This window comes from Gopherus flavomarginatus, chromosome 9 (genome assembly GCF_025201925.1).
Source record: "Gopherus flavomarginatus isolate rGopFla2 chromosome 9, rGopFla2.mat.asm, whole genome shotgun sequence".
NCBI classification, from domain to species: Eukaryota; Metazoa; Chordata; order Testudines; family Testudinidae; genus Gopherus; species Gopherus flavomarginatus.
In genome coordinates, this window is record NC_066625.1 from 73,457,222 (window position 1) to 73,477,328 (window position 20,107).

The following is a 20,107-nucleotide window of genomic DNA, read 5'->3' on the forward strand; positions in this document are numbered from 1 at the left end:
CTTCGGCAGCAGGCTCTTCACTCTCTCTTTTTTCTTCTTTGACAGCACATTGGTGGCAGCTCAATTGGGTTTTTCGTTTTTTTCTTCACTGCATGGGGTGACAAAAGAGCTGGAGCCAGCCCTGCATTTGTCTTTCTCCAGTGTCTACTCATTAGGGGACCCATGGTAACGTCAGCACCCTTATTTACGGATTGGAGGGATTTTAAAAAAGAACTGCAATAACCGTTGTTTAGCTAACCAAAACATTTCAAAAATAGTTTCTATAAAACATAACTTACAAAATACATGGTCATGAGTAGTGCAGCCATCCTGAAAACATGAGGCAAAATATTTATACCACATCACATGTATAGTATATAAGATATAATACAGGATCCTGAAATGGAGTTTATAGAACATTTTTATTCTGAAGAAATTAATTACCTGTCATTTTAAGCAATCTGCAATACTCCCATTCATTCTGTATCCTTCATTTGGCTCTTGGCAGATGTGAGGGGGGTGTGTGTGTGTGTGTGTGTGTGTGTGTGTGTGTGTGTGTGTGTATATGTGTATGTATATATATATAGTAGCTATGTCACTATTGTTAATATTTGCCTAATCCCAGACCTACTAATGTCATTGGAAAGGCTCCCATTGACTTCAGGGGATTTTGAATTGCTCCAATAATTTAATACTGGCCTGTTTAGTAGGATTTTTTTAGCAGTTTATAACAAGTTGTTTTCCAACTCAATGTTGCATGTATGATCTTGGACTAAGTGGGATAGAGGAGGATATGCACCGTTATCAGAGTGATGTGGTAGTGCTTCCGATGAGAGACTTAAAACACTTTTTTCCACCATTTTGAACGTAGATTCCAATGCTTGATTTGTGTAGACACACCTGGGAGGGGTTTTGTTTTGGCTTTGGCTGATTTGTCAGACACTGGATTTTCCAGCTGTAGAATCATAGAAAGCTCTTGATGTTTCTTTTCAGGTCAGATTGCAAAGATGAAATCCTGGCTCTGTTGAAGTTGGTGAGAAATTTTCCACTGATTTTCAGTGAGTCAGGATTTCACCCCGAGTGTATGTATATGCATGTTACAGGTACAACTAAAAATGGAATTATACCTTTGTTATTCCTTGCTTATTATTTATCAATGGTAATTGGCACAAAAAATCCAGCTTTGTTTTTAACATCCCAATTTGAAAATTACTTTCCATCACAAAACAGAAATCTGTGGATTTTGAATTAAATCAAATCAGTTAATTTTTTTCCCCAGTACCTAAATACATAGGTGATCTTAATCAGTTACTCTAGGCTTGACAAATATGAACCATAGTTATGTTTATGTAATTGTTTTCTGTAGGTAAGAGATTTGTTTATTGTAAAGCTGAAGAATTGTACGAAGGATTCAGAAACAGGCAGGAGTTGGCTATGGAGGACAAATAGTATGTAACTGGAATAATTAGAATGGTAGAACAATGTAAGAACATAAGAGAGGGTATACTAGGTCAGACCAGTGGTCCACCTAGCACAGTTTCCTGTCTTCTGACAGAGGTCAGTGCCAGGTGCTTCAAAGGGAATGAACAGAACTGGCAGTCATCAAGTGATCCACCCCGCCTTCCATTCCCAGCTTCTGGCAAACACTAGGGACACTTGGATTATGGTTTTCATCCCTGCCCATCATGGCTAATAGCCATTAATGGATCTATCCTCCAGGAACTTATCTTGTTCTTTTTTGAACCCAGTTATAGCTTTGGCCACAAATTGACTGTGTGTTGTGTGAGAAATACTTGCTTTTGTTTGTTTTAAACCTGCTGCCTATTAATTTCATTGGGTGATCCCTAGTTCTTTTGTTATGTGAAGGAGTAAATAACATTTACTTATTGACTTTCTCCATGCCAATCACAATTGTACAGACCTATGTCCTATCCCCCCTTATTTATCGCTTTTCCAAGCTGAAAAGTCCCATTGTTTTTAATCTCTCTTCACAGGGAAGCTGTTCCATACCCTGAATAATTTTTGTTGCCCTTCTCTGTACCTTTTTCAATTTCAATATTATTTTTTTTGAGATGGGGTGACTAGATCTGCAGGCAGTATTCAAGATATTGGTGTACCCTGGATTTATATAGAGGCATTATGATATTTTCTGTCTTATCTGTCCCTTTCCTAATCATTCCAAATATTCTGTTAGCTTTTTTGACTGCCACTGCACATTGAGTGGGTGTTTTCAGACAACTATTCAAATGACTCCAAGATCTTTCATAAGTGATAACAGCTAATTTAGACACTATCATTTTGTGTGTATATTTCAGATTGTTTTCAGTGTGCATTACTTTGCATTTCATCTGCTGTTTTGTTGCCCAGTCACCCAGTCTTGTGAGATCCCTTTGTAATTCTTTGCAGTCTACTTTGAACACAACTATCTTTAGTAATTTTGTGTAGTCTGGAGCCTTTTTTAAAAATTGGCGTCACATTAGCTATCCTGCACTCATATGATACAGAAGCTGATTTAAATGATAGGTTATATACCATAGTTGTAAATTGGACTCTGGCTTCATTGCAAATAAATACAACTTTCTCTTTGGAAAGGATTTTGCAAAGTTTAAATATTAAATAAGACACTTGAATTCTGTTTCCAGTTCTTACAGTGACACTGTGACCTTGAACAATTTGTTTCGCCTCTCTGGTCTGCTTATACAACTGTTAATTTTTTTTAATGGCTGTTTCCCTACCTCATAGAGGTGTTCTGAGGCTTTTAATTAATTTCCTATAGAGTACTTTGAGATCCTTAGATGAAAAGCATTGTCATAGTGCAAAATGTTAATTAATTAAAATAAGCTTAGATATTTCCTTTTCAGTCTTGTGTAGAGAATTTTCTCACTATATGCTGCTTAACTCCATGCTAATCCTTACTTAATTAAATTTCGCTTAACTAGATGAAAAGTTTGGACCAATGAGAAGTTTTAGTATTTTAAAAAGAATAATCTTGTTTCTGCCTAGATGATGGAACATCTAGATTATACAGCGAATGAAGAAAGCACTACGACCACCAATGAACGGTCTGGAGAACAATAACACCGAAGAATGTGATCTAAAATAGTGGTATTCAGATTTTATACAAATAAACTTTAGAAAATTGACTGATTTAACATTTACGCTAGAGTATTTCATGTTCCAAATGAACATTGTCTTTTTTACACTTGCACATATTTTTATGGAAAGGGTACTATTAATTACATTATATCGAAGTGATTAAAATAGATTTGCTTTTTTAACAGACAATATATTTAGTAAACCTGTGCCTTATATCACTTTAAATAAAAAATATTGTCTATGCAATTTTCTAAACGTGTTATATACAATATATTTTTATACAAGTATATCTTGCCCCATCTCCATCGGGTATAAAATGACTTTCTGACTGATATTTGCTTAAAATTGGTTGGCTTGCACTACTAGAAATTAGAAGTTCCCTTCACAGGACTTCTCTCAAACTTCTGAATGCAGAGATTATGTTCATTAGATTATAAAATAGTAGCGCAACTGTCTGATTTAGGTCTGTATATATAAACTATATGGCATAAGCCATAAAGGTGGATATGGTGCAACTCAACTTGCTTTTATTTTCTGCCCCACATTGGCCCGTCAGTCAGTCAGCAGTGAAAACAGAACTACAATATATAATTTTAAACTAAACTTGATGCTTTGGTTTCGTTACTCAATTGCCTAGAAATCTGTATACAGCCCCATAGTAGTTAACCACACAAACTTCCAGTTTCTTTTTTCCTAGAATTTCTTTAATTAGGAAAAAAAAACAAACCCTCTGGAATTCTTGACTGCTTTGAATCTCTGGCCTGGCAACTTGCCCTAGAACCCCAGACCTTGTTCTTGCAGCTGTGGACTTCAATGGGTGTAGGATCAGGCTCCTATAAAGGAAGAAGAATCCTCTAGATTTGGACCCACCCAATCCTGAAGTTTTGGAGAGGAAGTTTTAAGAGTTATTTGTAGTTGATGCTATACAAAATAAGTAAAAGTCACTGTAATCCTTAGTTAAGGCCAAAGCATGTGTTTTAATTTGTCACTTAATCTTAATTTCTGTCTTGTTTTATTGATGTTATAAAAAAAATTAAAAAGGAAAGTGAGCTAAATCATTACTTCACATTTAGGAGAGTCTGATTTTGTTAACATTTGATTTTCTTTTGGAAACTGCAAATGGAGGAGATACCGAGGGATTAGGCCCATAATACGATACAGCAGTTATGCTAACACTTTTTGACCAAAGAGGCTTGCAGAAGCCTACAACTGCAAACCACTGAAGTTGACCCACTGCTAATTTCAGGTAGCCATTTAAATACAAAGCTTCTTCCTTTTTTGTAAGTGAATTAAGTTCTTACAGTAAGTGCCAGAGTGAGATCCCTAGAAACGGCAATTCAACAGCAGACTCAACATGAGCAATGGCAGTGCCGGCTTCCCAGGAACATCTTACTTAGTCTCCACAGCTCAGTCAATCATTGACCTTTTTGTAGAGACTGACAACAAGTATGCCAGCTGATGTGGGTGATTTAGCCACTTTATTTGGTTGTAACTGCACTGAAACTACCATGGCCACAAAACTGCTTTCAGATGGTGATCGTGGTCACTTCCTACTATCCTGAGCTAAACATACCCAGGCTATATCAAGTTGAAATGCTGTCATATCCCATTATCGATTTTTCTGAGCTATCCAATACCTCTTCAGTAGACTCTAGTTATTACAGTCAATTTCAGGCATTGGAAATACCTCAGTGCTTAATAGCATTACAGTAAACGTTGAGGTAATCTGAAATCAGATTACAAAATTCTGTGCAGAAAAATAGGGTAAGACGTCTTTTTACTTTACTTTCTAGTGCAAACTGCTAAGTTGCTGTAATGAATGGAGTGGTAAGGAGAGAGAAGTATCTGAAAATTTCATAAGAAACTAAGATCAAAACTTGGTGTTTTCCTGTACTTTCAAACTTTAAAGGCTTCATAAACCCATGTAAAATTACCCTGTGTTTTTCCCTCTGGAGGAATCTCTATCTAATTTTATGTTAAACTTCCAAACTACTTGATAACCAATCTAGTGTAAATTAAGGAGCTGTTTGGCAGCTTGTTTAACAATGTGTTCAGCAGCTTGCTGTGAGAGGTTTGTATCGCTCAAGGCCTAATTACTATTCTGTGAGGTTTCACACACACGGGATGTAAACTAACAGTTTTTTTCTTTGAACGCTTGTGCTTGATTTAGGGAAAAAATCAATGAGATTAAAGTTCGATGTACGTAAGTAGTTAGTGTCAACTACTGAAACGTATTGTATGACTAGTTCAAGAGAACATGTATTTTCAATTTGTTTTAAGGAGTTTTGGTGGTTTAATACTTGGACTTTTTTTTACACTAAGAGCCTTACTAGCATTACTTAATATAAAATTGTGCTTTAACTTTTTTCATTGTATGAATACTGACAACAGCCCTCTCCCGTGCAATTTTAAATGATCACATTAAGAATGTTTTCAATAAATTGTCTTTTTAAGAAGTAATTTGAGTAACTTCTTTGTTCCTTGTGTCTTTTTAAAATAAAACTAGTACTATTGACAATATTAATAGTGATACATGGTAAAATTTTCAAAAGTGCACAAGTGACTTGTGAACCTAACTCCTCGCCTAAGTCTCATGGATCTACACTACAGAACTATATCTACGTAAAACTGCATTGGTCAGGGGTGTGAAAAATCCACCCCCCTGAGCGACATAGTTAATATATTCCTCCATGTAGACAGTGCTATGTTGGCAGGAGAGCTTGTCCCATTGACATAGCTACCGCCTTTTGGGGAGGTGGATTAACTATGCCGACAGGCAAAGGTCTCCTGTCAGCATAGAAGCATCTTCACTTAAGTGCTACAACAGCACAGCTGCAGTGCTATATGTGAAGATAAGCCCTAGGCTTCTACATCAGTTAGACACATCTGAAAACTTTATCCACTGTCTAAAGTACAATTCTATTTTGAAAAGGAACTGTCTTGTTTTGTTTTAAAATAGCACCTTCTTATTTGGGGAGGTACTCATCAGGTCTGGTGGTCTTTGTGTGAATTTTGAGTCACATCCATTTACTTTAGTGGCAATACTAAAAGTCCAGCAAACACTTGCTGTGTAGCTTTTAGTGGCATGATTCAATGGGATTACTCATGACAAATACTGTGCCTGGTAGCATTTGCAGAATCAGACTCTATATTTTAACTTCTGTACTTTTCTGTAGGTCCAACCTAGCTATAGAATACCTCTGTATTCTAGTGTAGTCCACTACAGTAATTTACTAATTTCTAATCCATTACACCTCTGCAACTCTTCAGATGGTAATGGCTTTACATGTGTCACAGAGGGCTTCATTTGATGAGTGTGGTTTGCACAGTTCTAAGAATATAGTTCACCCTGAAAAGTTTATTACCAGAGAAGAAAGAAGAACATAAGAATGGCCATACGGGGCCAGACCAAAGGTCCATCTAGCCCAGTATCCTGTCTTCCAACAGTGACCAATGCCACGTGCCCTAGAGGGAATGAACAAGTAATCATCAAGTGATCCATTCCCTGTCGCTCGTTCCCAGCTTCTGGAAAACAGAGACTAAGGACAGCATTCCTGCCCATCCTTGCTAATAGCCATTGATGGACCTATCCTCCATGAATTTATCTAGTTCTTTTTTTGAACCCTGTTAGTCTTGACCTTCACAACATCCTCTGGCAAGGAGTTCCACAAGTTGACTGTGCACGTGTGAAGAAATACTTCCTTTTGTTTGTTTTAAACCTGCTGTCTATTAATCTTATTTGGTGACCCATAGTTCCTGTGTTATGAGAAGGAGTAAATAACACTTCTTTATTTTTTCCACACCAGTCATGATTTTATAGACCTCCACTTACTCCTGGAGGCATTCTGCGCCACTGCACATGTGCAGAATTTATATCCTCCTCAAATTTCTTTGCTTCTCCATAGAAAAATGACTTCTGATGGGGAAGAAAGAGAAGCTGCAAGAGCAATCATGCCCCTCCCCTGCAATGTGGTGCATTGTTTCGGGCACCCAGTGCAGCCATGGCAGAGGTAAACCACCATGGTGGGGTTGTCCTCTTGCATCTGGATCTCTCCCCCTACTGATCCTCACCCCTAGACTCCTTTTCCCCCCCCCCACCAAACAGCCAAATCCCCCTGCTAAGCCCTAACCACCTTTACCTAGACCCCCCACAGAGTCCTATTTCCCCCTGCATCTGGAACCCTCCGATGAGCCCCTGTGCATCCAGATCCCCCCTGTACCTGGACCATCCCCCCTCCCCACCAAGCCTCTTGTACCCAGATTGCCCCACACAGAACCCTCTTACCCCACACTTGGATCCTCCACACTAAGCCCCTCCACACTTGGATCTTGCTGGGCTGAGCCTGGCTGCTTCACAGCTGGAGCGAGGGCTAGGACTGGTCATGAGTAGGAGACTCTGTGTCAGGATCGGGTGCAGCATCACCACCAAGTCTCAGTTGCTTTATTCTCACTCAAGTCTCTACAGATTCCAACCTTAACCACAGTGTGGAATATTCAGAACTAAAGATCAAATGTGTTTTCCTATTATTGCCCTACATGACCTTTCTATTGCTGTGTTGAAAATGTATACAACTGTTACAAGCATGCACTTTGTACTCTATGCATGCACTGACTCAGAACACTATTATAGTCAACAGCTATGGAAATTCAGGTCAAATGGGAAGCAGAATTTAACAATATATCCTACCGGAATAACTTTTTAACTTGAATAACTAATCCTGTCTCATTCATAGATTTCTACAAAATTGTGAAATCCTCTGTGTTGGGGTGTAATTCATGTATTCAGATTAGGTCTGATCATTAACTATTGCTGCGCCTGACCTGAAACCCCAGGGGCAAACCTCCCAAACTTTGGGGCAGTTTGGATTCGCGGCAAAACTTTGCAGTTGGCCTTTATCTCTAGCGTAAGCTGTATTAGAACATGGCTGAACTTAGGGGAAATGTATATCCCAGCTTTGTTGCTCAGGCCTGCTTCTTCCAGAAATGTCTGTCTTACCCATGTAATATGGAGATGGGAACAAATAACTCATTTTTTGGAGCTTATGTGGAAACCTAATGTCAGCACTAAAACTACCCTTAAAAAATATTACTTATGTAACCTACTAAAATGGCTTGTGTCACGATAAGGAGTGCAGTATAAAAATGTAGATAGCTTCCCATAATCAGACATTTGCACTTATTTTTCAAATAATTAAACAGATAATATCAAAATAATTGGTTGGGCGGCTGAGGAGAAGCCTAAACCCACTGAATGTGGGATCTTCAAATTTGTCAAGGTATAGAATAAGGGGTTAGAGTGCAATAGTCCAAGGGCAATAACATTTCAGGAAAGCAAACGGAGGAATTAAAATTTTGAATAACTTCTGTGGGAAGGAAATATTTAATTGTGCTGTTGTAGGATTTCACACCCATCACCTCTTCTGATGATTTTAAGTGCAACAGTTTGCAATTCTTTTGTGCAGAAGATAAGAGGGGAAAAAACAGGGTACAGTTAACTCAAAATTGGCTGAGATGCTGTGATGGCTTGCTCAGGTCACCCAGAATTGAGAGCCACTGTGATACTACTTTGCCTCAGCAAGAGTGAGCTTGGCTGCTGCTAAGTTAGGTGTCAGATTCCTGAACCACCAGCTTGCCTGCCTTCCCAGCAAACTCTTCAGAATTCTACCAGGTAGAACTGAGTGAATCCCACTTCCCAAGTTCCTCAGAGACATCTTTCTGCAGTGTCCAGTCCTTCTCACTGGACACTCAGAAGTTAAGTTTGCTGCCTCCAAGGAGACTGAAGGTTATGGTTGTGTTTATTTTAAATAAAATGTGGTTTATAGGGTGCTTATGCATAGGGAAGCATGCTGTGGCTCACCGGCCTAGGAACGTTCTGGAGAAGGCCATGGGGAGAGGTGTGAGCTCGGCATGTGGACTGGAGCACTATGAGCATGTGATAAACAAACCCATATATGAGTTTGTTTAACTGATTGGTTAGAGGTTCATGTTATGTAAGTTGTTATATAACTTGTTATATAAGCACCATGTGCTATAAAGTAGCAAGGGAAGGGGCTCCTGGCTGGAGGGACTCTGCCTGATTCTTTGTACCAGGGGCTCTCTTTGTGCACATGTTGAATAAAGCTTTATTGAATTGAATCGCATTGGATCAAAGTCCCATGATTTCTACTCAGCATCAGACTCACTGGGAACCACCAAATCCCAACAAGACATAGCACACAACAGCCTTTTAACTTACCTGAAGACTTACACTTCAGGAGCAGTGAGATGGCTTTGTAATAAAACAGTAAGTTTTTATTAACAAAGAATGTAGGGTTAAGTGATTTCAAATAAGTAAAAAAAGAAAAAAAAACTTTTGAAGTGATAATCGAGATGACTCATAGAAGGTGTGAGGATACTTAACACGGGGAAATAGATTCAACTGGTGTAATGGCCCAACCATTCCCAGTCTCTGTTCAAACCTAAAAGTTTTTTTCTCCTGCAGATGATAGCTCATCTCAATTCATTGGCCTCTTACAGTTGGTATGGCTATTTTAACCTTTTCATGTTCTCTGTATGTATAAATATCTTCTTGCTGTATGTTCCAGTCTATGCATCCGATGAAGTGGGATGTAGCCCACGAAAGCTTATGCTCAAATAAATTTGTTAGTCTCTAAGGTGCCACACGTACTCCTGTTCTTTTTACGGATACAGACTAACATGGCTGCTATTCTGAAACCTGTCAAATAAGAGTGAAAGAGATGAAAGGTTACAGATAAAACAAAACACAGGGTGTTTTTTTTGTGACTAAAACTTAACTTCAGCAAGTTACAATCTTTGTCAAAGCAGGTTTCTCATCTGTAGTCAGTTCCCAGAGACTTCAGTGCCTTTAGTTGAAGGATTCAACTTTCTCAGATTTCAAGAACTCTGGCCTCCTTTGTCCCTCAGCTGATGGATGCCTCAATGGCCTTCTGTTTCCGCTTATATTTCCCAAAGTCCATTGTCTGTTTCAAGTGTCAGGAAGGCTTCCTGGTGGGGTAAAGCCTCCGTCCACTATCATGATTGTTAAGTGGTCACCTTCCCCGCTTCCTAGTTTGATGGCTTTGTTTACCTTATGTAAATATACTTCCATTTTTTCTGGTGTCTCCTTGCTAAGTTTACATTGGAGACACAGTCAAGCAGGTGGAACAATGTTCCTTTGTTTAGGACATGCTGAGTTTATGCATTGCTCGCTGAACGTATTTCCAGCTCACATCTAATTCTTTATACACCAGACATACTTGCGTTATGCAATAATACCAATGACCAGTGTGTTATCAGTTTGCATGTGATACCTTACATGACACCTGTTAGATACAGATTATGCCAAGAGTGAGTTTGGGCAATGGGTATGTCAGGTCTGATGTGAGTTATGTTATGGTGTGCCCTCTGCTGGTTGGCAGTTAGGAGCTCTGGGTCACAGGTACTAAGCTCCTTTTTAAAAAAACAAAACCTATCTTCAGCAAGAACAAGAAAGAAAAAGCTTGGACAATGAAGGGTAGAGTACGTCCTGTATTAAAGACCATCTCTCCATTTTCAAGCAGAAGGCTCCACTGACACAATTTTAGGCAGCATGCCTCATGATGTCATAGTATGGTCCCAAAATATCTAATTAAAAGCTATTTGAAAACTTACAAGGTACATAGATTGTCTAGTTCAGGTTATGGGTATACTAGAGTATCAAGATTTAGCAAATAAGTTTCCTACTAATTATAATTTGAAAAATCAAGGGAAAACTGGAATATTACCAGAAGACAGGAGAAAAGCAAGTCATACCAATCTTCACTGAAAATAAACAAAAATGGTCCTGGCAGTTTCCCTCCTGAAAATAAGGGAACAAATATAGAGTGAGAAATCACTAAACCTTTGAAGAATAGACTTGTGATAAGATAGCTAGTGTTTCACTAGTATTTTTTTACTCAGAGCTCTGTCCAGGAGGAAGATGGCCAACAGAAAATATAAAATGCATAAATCAGGCCCATCAATCTAACCTGACCCAGGTAAGGATATATTTACCCTCAAATCTCCTTAAATAGTTGGCATATCTTCTTTGAAGGCTATGAATCATCTTCCTTAAGATGCTGTCATTCTAACAACAGGGAAAAAAACTAAACAACACTCTGCTCTGTTGCCTAAAAAGGTACCTCAGCTTGTTACTCTTCATTTTTAAACACAAAGAGTTTTAAATAGGTACCCCTGAAATGTACAGTTGCTTGATTCAAATCTATCTTGTCCTGGAAACCTGATCTTTCTGGGTTATAAGCTTGAAGTTTGACCTCTAAGATTTTTGTGACTGGGGTAAACTAGTCCTCTGCAATATTAAATACTTGTAGAGATGATGTAAATAACTCAAGTGGGTTTTTTAAATTATTACTGTCATCCAGCAATCCAGGAAAATTTACTAACCACTGTTATGAATGTGTGCAGGCCTTCTGCAGATGTTGTGTTTTGCACTAGACCAGTCTTCATTAGGGAACTGAGCTAAGCCTGAAGCATAGTCGTTATTGATTTTCAACCCTCTGTTCCTTTAAGTGTTCAAAAGTCTGTGCTAACTGCATGGATTTTAATCTCCTTTCTGCTTATTGAGGTGTTAATGGCTTCTAACTTGAGTTCCATTCTGCTGCTGGCCATATATAACTTTAGTGATATTTCTCCAGAATGAATTTCCAAAGCTTGTCTACACTTACTGGGGGATCGATGTATGGCGATTGATGCATTGGCAGTCGATTTAGCGGGTCTAGTGAAGACCTGCTAAATCGACCACAGCTCACTCTCCCACCAGCTCCTGTACTGTACTTGAATGAGAAGTGCAAGGGGTAGGGTGACCATCCATCCCGTTTTTAACGGGACAGTCCCGTATTTAAGCCCTATTGCAGGTGTCCCACCTTTTTTTAAAAACGGGCAAGTTGTCCTGTATTTTCTGCTCTTCCTGCTGGTCAGTCAGTGGTCAGTCAGCGCTGCCTGCGCCATGTGCTTATGGCTGGTGAGCGAATGCAGGCAGGCGGCGGCTTGTCAGTGAGAGCACGTGGTGGCTTCAGGCCAGGTGGAGAGGCAGGAAGATGACTCTTCCTGTGTGTCACCCTTTGCCATGTGAAACCTTAAGCAGGGGTTCTCAATTGGGGTCTGCAAGTGCTTTCAGGGGGATCACTGGGCACCGATGCTGAAACCCAGTGCCTGAGCCCCAGCGCCACCCATGGGGCTGCAACCCCCGATCTCTGGCACTTTCCATGGGGCTGAAGTTGGAGCCACAGGAGAGGGAGGTTAAAACCCTGATTCCCAGTGCTCACCACAGGGCTGAAGCCAGAGCCAGAGGGTGGACTGAAGCCCTGAGTCATACCGCCCGCCACGGGGCTGAATGCCTGAACCCTGGCAACCTCTGTGAGGCTGAAGGCAGGAGCTGCAGGGCTGAATCTTGGATCTCTGGTGCTCTCCATGGGGCAGAAGCCCTCTGAGCCCATGGGCAGAGTTGGGGGACACTGGGAATGTTGTCACCCCAAACTGCAGTGCACATGAAGAGGTATCCTGGGGCAGCTCCACACCCCGCATTCCTCTCTCTGCCCTTGGGCCAGTTCGGAGGTGGGAAGCTGCAGCTGGGCAGTGCGGGGCAACTGCTCCTCTGGCTAGTAACATAGAGCAGGCAGCCATGGTGTTCCCTCCTCTCCTGCTGGCTGCTTCTCAGCTCCCAGCCCCGTTTTCTCATGCAGCCAGTAAGAGCTGTAGGGATGGGGCTGGCAGAGCCCTCAGGGAACAGGGACTGCTCCCTGCACCCTGAGCTACCTCCTGCCCGCATACAGCCCCTAACTATCCCCTCACTTCACCCTGAGCTACCCCCTGCCTGTCCTCAGTCCCTAGCTATCCCCGTCCCTGCACCCTGAGCTACCCCTTGCCCGCACACAGCACCCAGCTGCCCTCTCCCTGCACCCTGAGCAGTTATCAAACTTTGAGCTGAACCGTCCCATTCTCCCCCCCGTTGAGTTATAATTTTTGGTGGTTCTTCGGGTGCTTGTTCAAGTCCATTCCAATTAGGTCTATGCGCATTGCATGCACGGACATTGGAAACTTTTTCCCTTAACAGCTCCTGTCGGGATGGCAGGGGAGCCCCCTAGCATGGTGCCCTAAAGGTGGTGTATATAATACCCTGCTGGCCCAACCCCTCCACCCTTCAGTTTCTTCTTACTGCTCTCCTGCTTGCAAGTGATCCCTTGGCAATTTAGTCTTTCTAGTTAGAGTTTTTCTTAGATAGTTTTTAGTTACAGGTGTCTGGGAGTCGGTTCCAGCACCAGCCTTGGGCTGCGGGGAATGCCGCAAGCCCAAGGGTTTAAAGTTTGCGCCACTTGCCGCAAGCCTATGTCCACCAGTGACGCCCATGACTTGTTGTCTGGGGGAAGCGCATCAAGCCGAGCGCTGCAAAAGCTGCAAGGCTTTCAAGCCACGATGAAAGAAAGAGGCTTTTGTCTTGAGCAGCTGCTCATGGAGGCCGCGTTGCAACCAGCTGCCCCAGACCGTCCAGTGCCGGGCCTGAGTTCCTCGGTGTTCCAGACTGAGGCTCAGGCCCATACAAACGTGGCTTGCAGCATGTTACCGCCTATCCCGAGTGTGCGACTCGGCCCTTCCCAGGCACTGTAAATCACAGGCACCGAAACAGGCCGACCAGCTGGCTTGAGCCCTGCCGACCCCTGTTCCCCAAAATAGAAGTCATACTATGCATATGCCTGAGTCCGTCCCTCCCTCCCACTCAGGCCCCTGAGGTCCCCCTTTCCCTGCTGGGCTCTGGAGATTTTATAGCATGTTAGGTGTGGGGGGGGGGGGGGCTACTGCATCATTCTTATTGATTGCTGTTGAATACGAGCAATTTTACAAGGTGTCCCGTATTCCGCACAGGGAAATGTGGTCACCCTAGCATAGTGTGGACCCCACGGTAAGTAGATCTAAGTACATCAACTTCAGCTATGTTATTCACGTAGCTGAAGTTGTGTGATGGATCTCCCCCTGCAGTGTAGACAAGGCCATTATTATTATAGTCTCTCACTTTCTCAGTAGGTGACACATCCCCTCTGTGGTAACTCAGCTGTAAAGCTCAGAGGCTTCTGCTGCAAGCCTGTAGGCATAGGAGCTTTCTAGTCAGGTCATGAGCCATAAAAGTTAGTCAACAGCTGCTAGATGTACTGTATAAATAACTTCACTTTTCCTTTTTGCTCCTTGTCAACACAAAATGTCCCAAGGTAACCAATTACATTTAGAAATAGTTTTATCCTTGTTTTGTTCCAATGAAGCACCATCAGCAGGTCAAGCCCAAATCCCAACAGTAAATACATATCTGCCCAACTTGGGATGGGGAGGGGAGTGTGAGAGAGAGGAGTTTCCAGTTGCCTTAAAGCAATGAATTATATCAAACAATTCCTCAACCTCCACCACCACTGATCAGTCCACAAAGAATTTACATTCCGTAGCAGCACAGAATAATTAAGCCTGACACATCAAGAGATGAGCAAGAAACGTAATATAAAACAGCCACAGCTCCTAAGGCCCAGTCTTCTTTTCTAGCTTAAATCACCGCTGGAGCTCCTTTGCACTCACCTTACTCCAAAATAACTTATTTTGTAATAGTTCATCCTTTCTTTGGACTTAATCCTCAATGAGGATAAATACTTCTGATAAATTAAAAGTGACAAGTTATACTGTGTGAAGAAAGCTTTCTGCTAATTTTTAATGACGTACTGAGGCACTGAACACCATGTTTAACTTCAAATAAACTCACGGAGCACTTTTATTTTACTACGCAAACAACCGCTCTATTTTTTCATTAAACTTTTTCTTTAAACAGAGAAATAATACTTTAATATGCTGTAGCAGATCTTCTACAAACCCTTACTCATGTGTGTAGCCCTACTGGCTTCAAGGGCGAATTGAATGGCTAAGTATTTTCAAATCAGGCCCTATGTTAGTGCAGTGCGATGATGAAATTTTTAAAGGCACAAAAGACCGGGAATTCAAAGTTACAGTTCTCTCAGCAGCTGAAATGCAGCCACGTTAGACATGCATATATTTTTGGCATAAAAGTTAATGTCATATAAAGTAACACAATAAACATGTTACAATTACAAGAGAGGCCTGAGTTACTCTTCCAGTAGGAACTGTAACCGACTTTCCTGATTTTGGTACACTTAAAACCTCCCCAATAATACATTTTTCACTTTATTTATCTTATATTTTGAAGATCTGTAATGGTTTATTCTGATTAGTGTGAAAGACAAGGTAAGATTCTTTCCCTTGAGAGTGCTGTCAGAAGGTGGTGATTCCACATCTTGCAAAACCAACTCATCCTTATGGATTTATGGCTATCAGCTGCAGAAAACCAGCAAACAGGTATTTCTCCTTTGTGCTGCCTTTTTTTTTAAAGTTATACACAATCACACAAGAGAGTAAAACATATTTTCTTACCTGAGCTGCAAAGAGATGCATAATAAGAGAAGACGCTTCAGCACTGACAAAGAAACTAGCTTCCTTTGTCTTTCCTCCCTCCCTCCCACTCTTAGTTATGCCCACGTTGTGTCTTGTCTTATATGAAATAGTGAGCAGTTCAGGACAGGGACTGTCCTACTCTGTGTTTATTCAGTGCCTAGAATGTGGGGCCCCATAGCTATCACTGTAGTGCAAATAAATAATAAAGAACTAACTGAGGAATAAGAGCAAAACACAGAGGTGTTTCCCCTTTTTCACTGATTCACATAAATGGAATATAGACTGAAGAAGAAATCCTTGTGGTATTCCTGTGAGACAAAAGTATCAAAGTTACTTTTGCCACAGAGATTTGACCCAAGTAAAAGCCATTTAATTAATGTATATTGTACATTTAAAACCATGTCAAGGTGTTGAATTTTTAGTGTCCTTTAATATATGCCTGGGGTGTTTTTGTTTGAAAGTATTAGGATATAACTGAGAAACGTTGAACTCGCCCATGTATGTCATGAAGACTTCTGACAGGATATCTCATGGTTCTTTCTACTGCAGTAAGCTGAGCTGATCTATAATTCTTTCCTAGTGGATTGTGGGAGAACTTGTCTGTGCTTCTGAGCAGCGGAGGACTATCAATGCTCAAGTGGTTAAACTGAGTCCACATTACAAAGTGTGTGGATTAACAGCCAGAGTGAATATAGCACTTGGGGGGCTGAGTCAGCTAGCCTGGGGAGAACGCACCACTAAATGTGGGTGAGAGGGTTTTGTGGGTGGGCAGAAGGGGGAATAGGGGCAACGCTTGAGTTAATTCCGCTGTGAAGAAATAGCTTTATAATTCTTTTAACAGCAATTTACATTTTTGTTCAAATGTAATGTTTTCTGCATCTTAAATTGAAGGCAAACATTTCCACATATGCTTAACCTTATGTATGTAAGTCAGGGGTGGGCAAACTTTTGGGACCGAGGGCAACATCTGGGTATGGAAATTGTATGGTGGGCCATGAATGTTCACGAAATTGGGGGTTGGGATACGGATGGGGGTGAGGGCTCCGGCTCGGGGTGCAGGCTCTGGGGTGGGGCTGGGGATGAGGGGTTGGGGGAGTAGGAGGGTGCTCTGGGTTGGGACTGAGGGGTTTGAGGGCAGGAGGGGGATTAGGGCTGGGGCAGGGGGTTAGGGTATGGGGGAGGGTCAGGGCTTCAGGCTCTGGGTGGTGCTTACCTCAAGCAACTCCCAGAAGCAGCGGTATGTCTCCTATCTGGCTTCAATGCGGAGGTGCAGCCAGCTGCCTCTGCAGCTCCCATTGTCTGCAGTTCCCGGGTGGCAGCTGCAGGGGTGGCACTTGGGGTGGGGGCAGCCTGTGTGTAGGAGCCAGAGAGGGGACATGCCGCTACTTCCAGGAGCTGTGCGGAGTGGGGCAAGCCCCTGACCCCACTCCCCGGCTGAAGCGCCTGAGTGGAACAAGCCCTAGACCTCGCTCCCCAGCAGGAGCTTGAGGGTTGGATTAAAACGTATGGAGGGCCAGATGCAGACCCCAGGCCATAGTCTGCCCACCCCTGATGTAAGTAGTCCCATTGCTTAGACTTAAACGTGTGTTAAGTGTTTGCAAGATTGGGGTCTAAATCAGTAGTATGTGACTTTTTTAAATAGATATTTAGACATGCTAGTTAACTTTAAATATAATTTTCTCTACACTGTCATTAACAATCTCATAGCTATTATAATCTATTTCTCAAATACACGTCTCTGAAACATTGCTCCTTAAAAGGATTTTAAAAACCAACCCTTTGCTCATGCACTAATTATGTTTGCTGTCTTAAAGTATGTTTGTTAGTACAAGATAGAGATTCCTGAATCCTTGAGACCTCCTGAAAACAAGGTGTGTATCTCTCAAGTCAACTGGTATAAATATGAATGAAATAGCTAATTAGGAGTTTTAAAACTGTGTAACAGCCAATATACTTTGAGGGTGAAATCTGGCTCCATTGAAGTCAACTTGCCATATAGTAACTTGCTGAAATATTCTATGTTTGATCCATAAGGGAAGGTGTATTTTGTGGAAAATTTGAGAAAAATCTCTTTTAAAACCCTGCCTCAATTCCAGGAATAGGAGGAAACCCTAGAAATGGAAAAACATCCTGGATCATGTGATTTTTGCTGCATTCTGCAATATTCTACACATTCTAAATTTTCACTTTGAAAAATCAAGCTTGTCTTTTTTCTGTTGTGAAGCTGCAACTGTCATGATGTGAAAAGATGTGTTGCTACCTTGTTAATGAACCAACCTTGTGCAAAAACAACAACAACAAAAGAAACCTGTAGCTGGGCAAACAACATTGGCAACAAATCTGAGAACTCCCAAGTCCCACCCATTAACCAATTGGCAAGCACTTTAAGGTATAATTAAACTATAATGTGGCAGATTCTTACCTAGTGTAAATCAGTGTAACTTCACTAACTTCAATGGAGCTATGCTGACTTACACCAGTTAAGGTTCTGGCCCAATGTAAGGAGAATCACCTTCCTAATAAAGTTATAGGTATAGAATAACTCTAGCAACTGTTCCTCTTCTTGACCCCCGGAGCAGGGCCTTTTCCTGAAAAAGGGATGTGGTCAGAGTGTCCTACTGTTCTGACAATCCCCCACCACTGTAATAGCTCTTTGGGGACTGTGAATAGTTATGTGTAAGTTCATAGAATAGCAGGGTTGGCAGGGATTTCAGGAGGTCATCTAGTCCAACCCCCTGCAAATAGCAGGACCAATCCTCAACTAAATCATCTCAACCAGGGCTTTGTCAAGCTTGAATTTAAAAACTTCTAAGGAAGGAGATTCCTCTCACCTCTCTAGGTAACCTATTCCAGTGCTTCACCACCCTCCTAGTGAAAAAGTGTTTCCTAATATCCAATCTAAACCTCACCCACTGCAACTTGAGACCATTACTCCTTGTTCTGTCATCTGCTACCACTGAAAACAGTCTAGATCCATCCTCTTTGGAACCCCTTTCAGGTAGTTGAAAGCCGCTATCAAATCCTCCTTCATTCTTCTCTTCTGCAGACTAAATAATCCCACTTCCCTCAACCTCTCCTCATAAATCATGTGCTGCAGCCCCCTAATCATTTTTGCTGCCCTCCGCTGGACTCTTTCCAATTTTTCCACATCCTTCTTGTAATGTGGGGCCCAAAATGGACGCAGTATGCCAGAGGACTCACCAATGTCAAATAGAGGGGAATGATTACGTCCCTCGATTTGCTGGTAATGCTCCTACTTTTATAGCCCAAAATGCCGTTAGCCTTCTTGGCAACAAGGGCACACTGTTGACTCATATCCAGCTTCTCATCCACTGTAACCCCTAGGTCCTTTTCTGGAGAACTGCTGCCTAACCACTTGGTCCCTCGTCTGTAGCAGTGCATGGTATTCTTCCGTCCTAAGTGCAGGACTCTTTAGAGGAATCTTTCCAATATATCACTATTGGAAGATAAAATGTTGTTCACAGACACTTCTTTGAAAAAGGTTCAAAGTAACTGAAGTGAATTACAGTGGAAATAGTCAGACTCTGAATTAGCTGAAGATCACAGAATGATCCTTCTATGTGTGTATCCATCTAGAAACTAAGCCATGTGCCCTATAAAAACCATATTGTAAAATGACTAACCTATAAAATGAGAGAGACAAATATGTGTTTGGGGGAGAAGGCTTGGAAACTCCACCTTGTTAAGTAAATGAGGTTCGTTAATTACCCTTTTCTGCCATCAATGACTCTAATAAGGGGAAAAAATGTTTCTACACAGACTCTATTTGACCTTGGTTGGTGTATTAACCTGATTTCCTTATCAGTTAGCAATTGTATTTGGCTTAACTGCTTGCATACCAGCACATACTTTCAACAAATTGAAATGTACATCCATTGGATCACTAAGTATAACTGGTCATGCATCCAAAACCAGACTTCCCCATGAATTACCCACTTCTTTTATTGTAAGAAGGAATTTCCATTTGTCTTTCAATGGGAAACTCAGTATTTCTCCTGCATGCTAATGAGAGCAGTTAAGCAACTTTTTCCAAATATTGTATGCTTGCTCTGTTACTGATTATATATTGCATTACTGGGACAAGGAGCATTCTTAAAGAGCCTCCTTATTATCTCTTAGCACTTGTTATTGCAATGAGTTCAAGTTACAACTGGTTTAGTGAGATGTAAATACTAGTAGGCATGAGATTCCTAAATCTATGGCAAGTATTAGATCACTGTGATACTATATTTCAGCTTCGCTAGTAGCTGTGGTAAATTCCAAAATAAACAATTGCTCAGAATAAACAGTGAGAGGTTGTTCGTCTGCTTTTCAAATGTAAGAATGAGATAAAAAAGACCTTAATTTAAAGGAATAAAGCATCTGTTTTGAATTTAATGATAAGAGTAGACTGCATCAGCTAAAGGACGTGGACTTTAGTGGAATATAAAATGACGTTTAATTAGTTTTCCTTTATTCACAGGTGACAGCTGACGATGGACATCTCATGTGGAAGAAAAAAATGGTGTCTAAAATTAATGAACATTGTGGTTGG

General features: G+C 41.2%; 1 protein-coding gene and 1 long non-coding RNA gene across 6 annotated transcripts in view; both read left to right on the forward strand.

The window, feature by feature from the left end:
* The window catches only part of SPPL2A (signal peptide peptidase like 2A), a 53,580-nt gene extending 48,045 nt beyond the window's left edge, over positions 1-5,535 (forward strand). For all 4 annotated transcript variants that reach the window (XM_050966643.1, XM_050966641.1, XM_050966640.1 and 1 more), the window contains one exon: positions 2,983-5,535. In XM_050966643.1, coding sequence (XP_050822600.1) covers positions 2,983-3,014 — 32 coding nt within the window. In that variant the 3' untranslated portion in view covers positions 3,015-5,535. The remainder of the gene's footprint in view (positions 1-2,982) is intronic.
* Positions 5,536-9,087: 3,552 nt separating this feature from the next.
* On the forward strand, positions 9,088-20,107 carry LOC127057705 (uncharacterized). 2 transcript variants are annotated; one of them, XR_007776157.1, is made up of 3 exons: positions 9,088-9,358; positions 17,649-17,941; positions 20,036-20,107. It is a non-coding gene; the product is annotated as an uncharacterized LOC127057705 (long non-coding RNA). The 2 variants fall into 2 exon arrangements; XR_007776156.1 differs by lacking the exon at positions 9,088-9,358 and adding an exon at positions 17,374-17,423.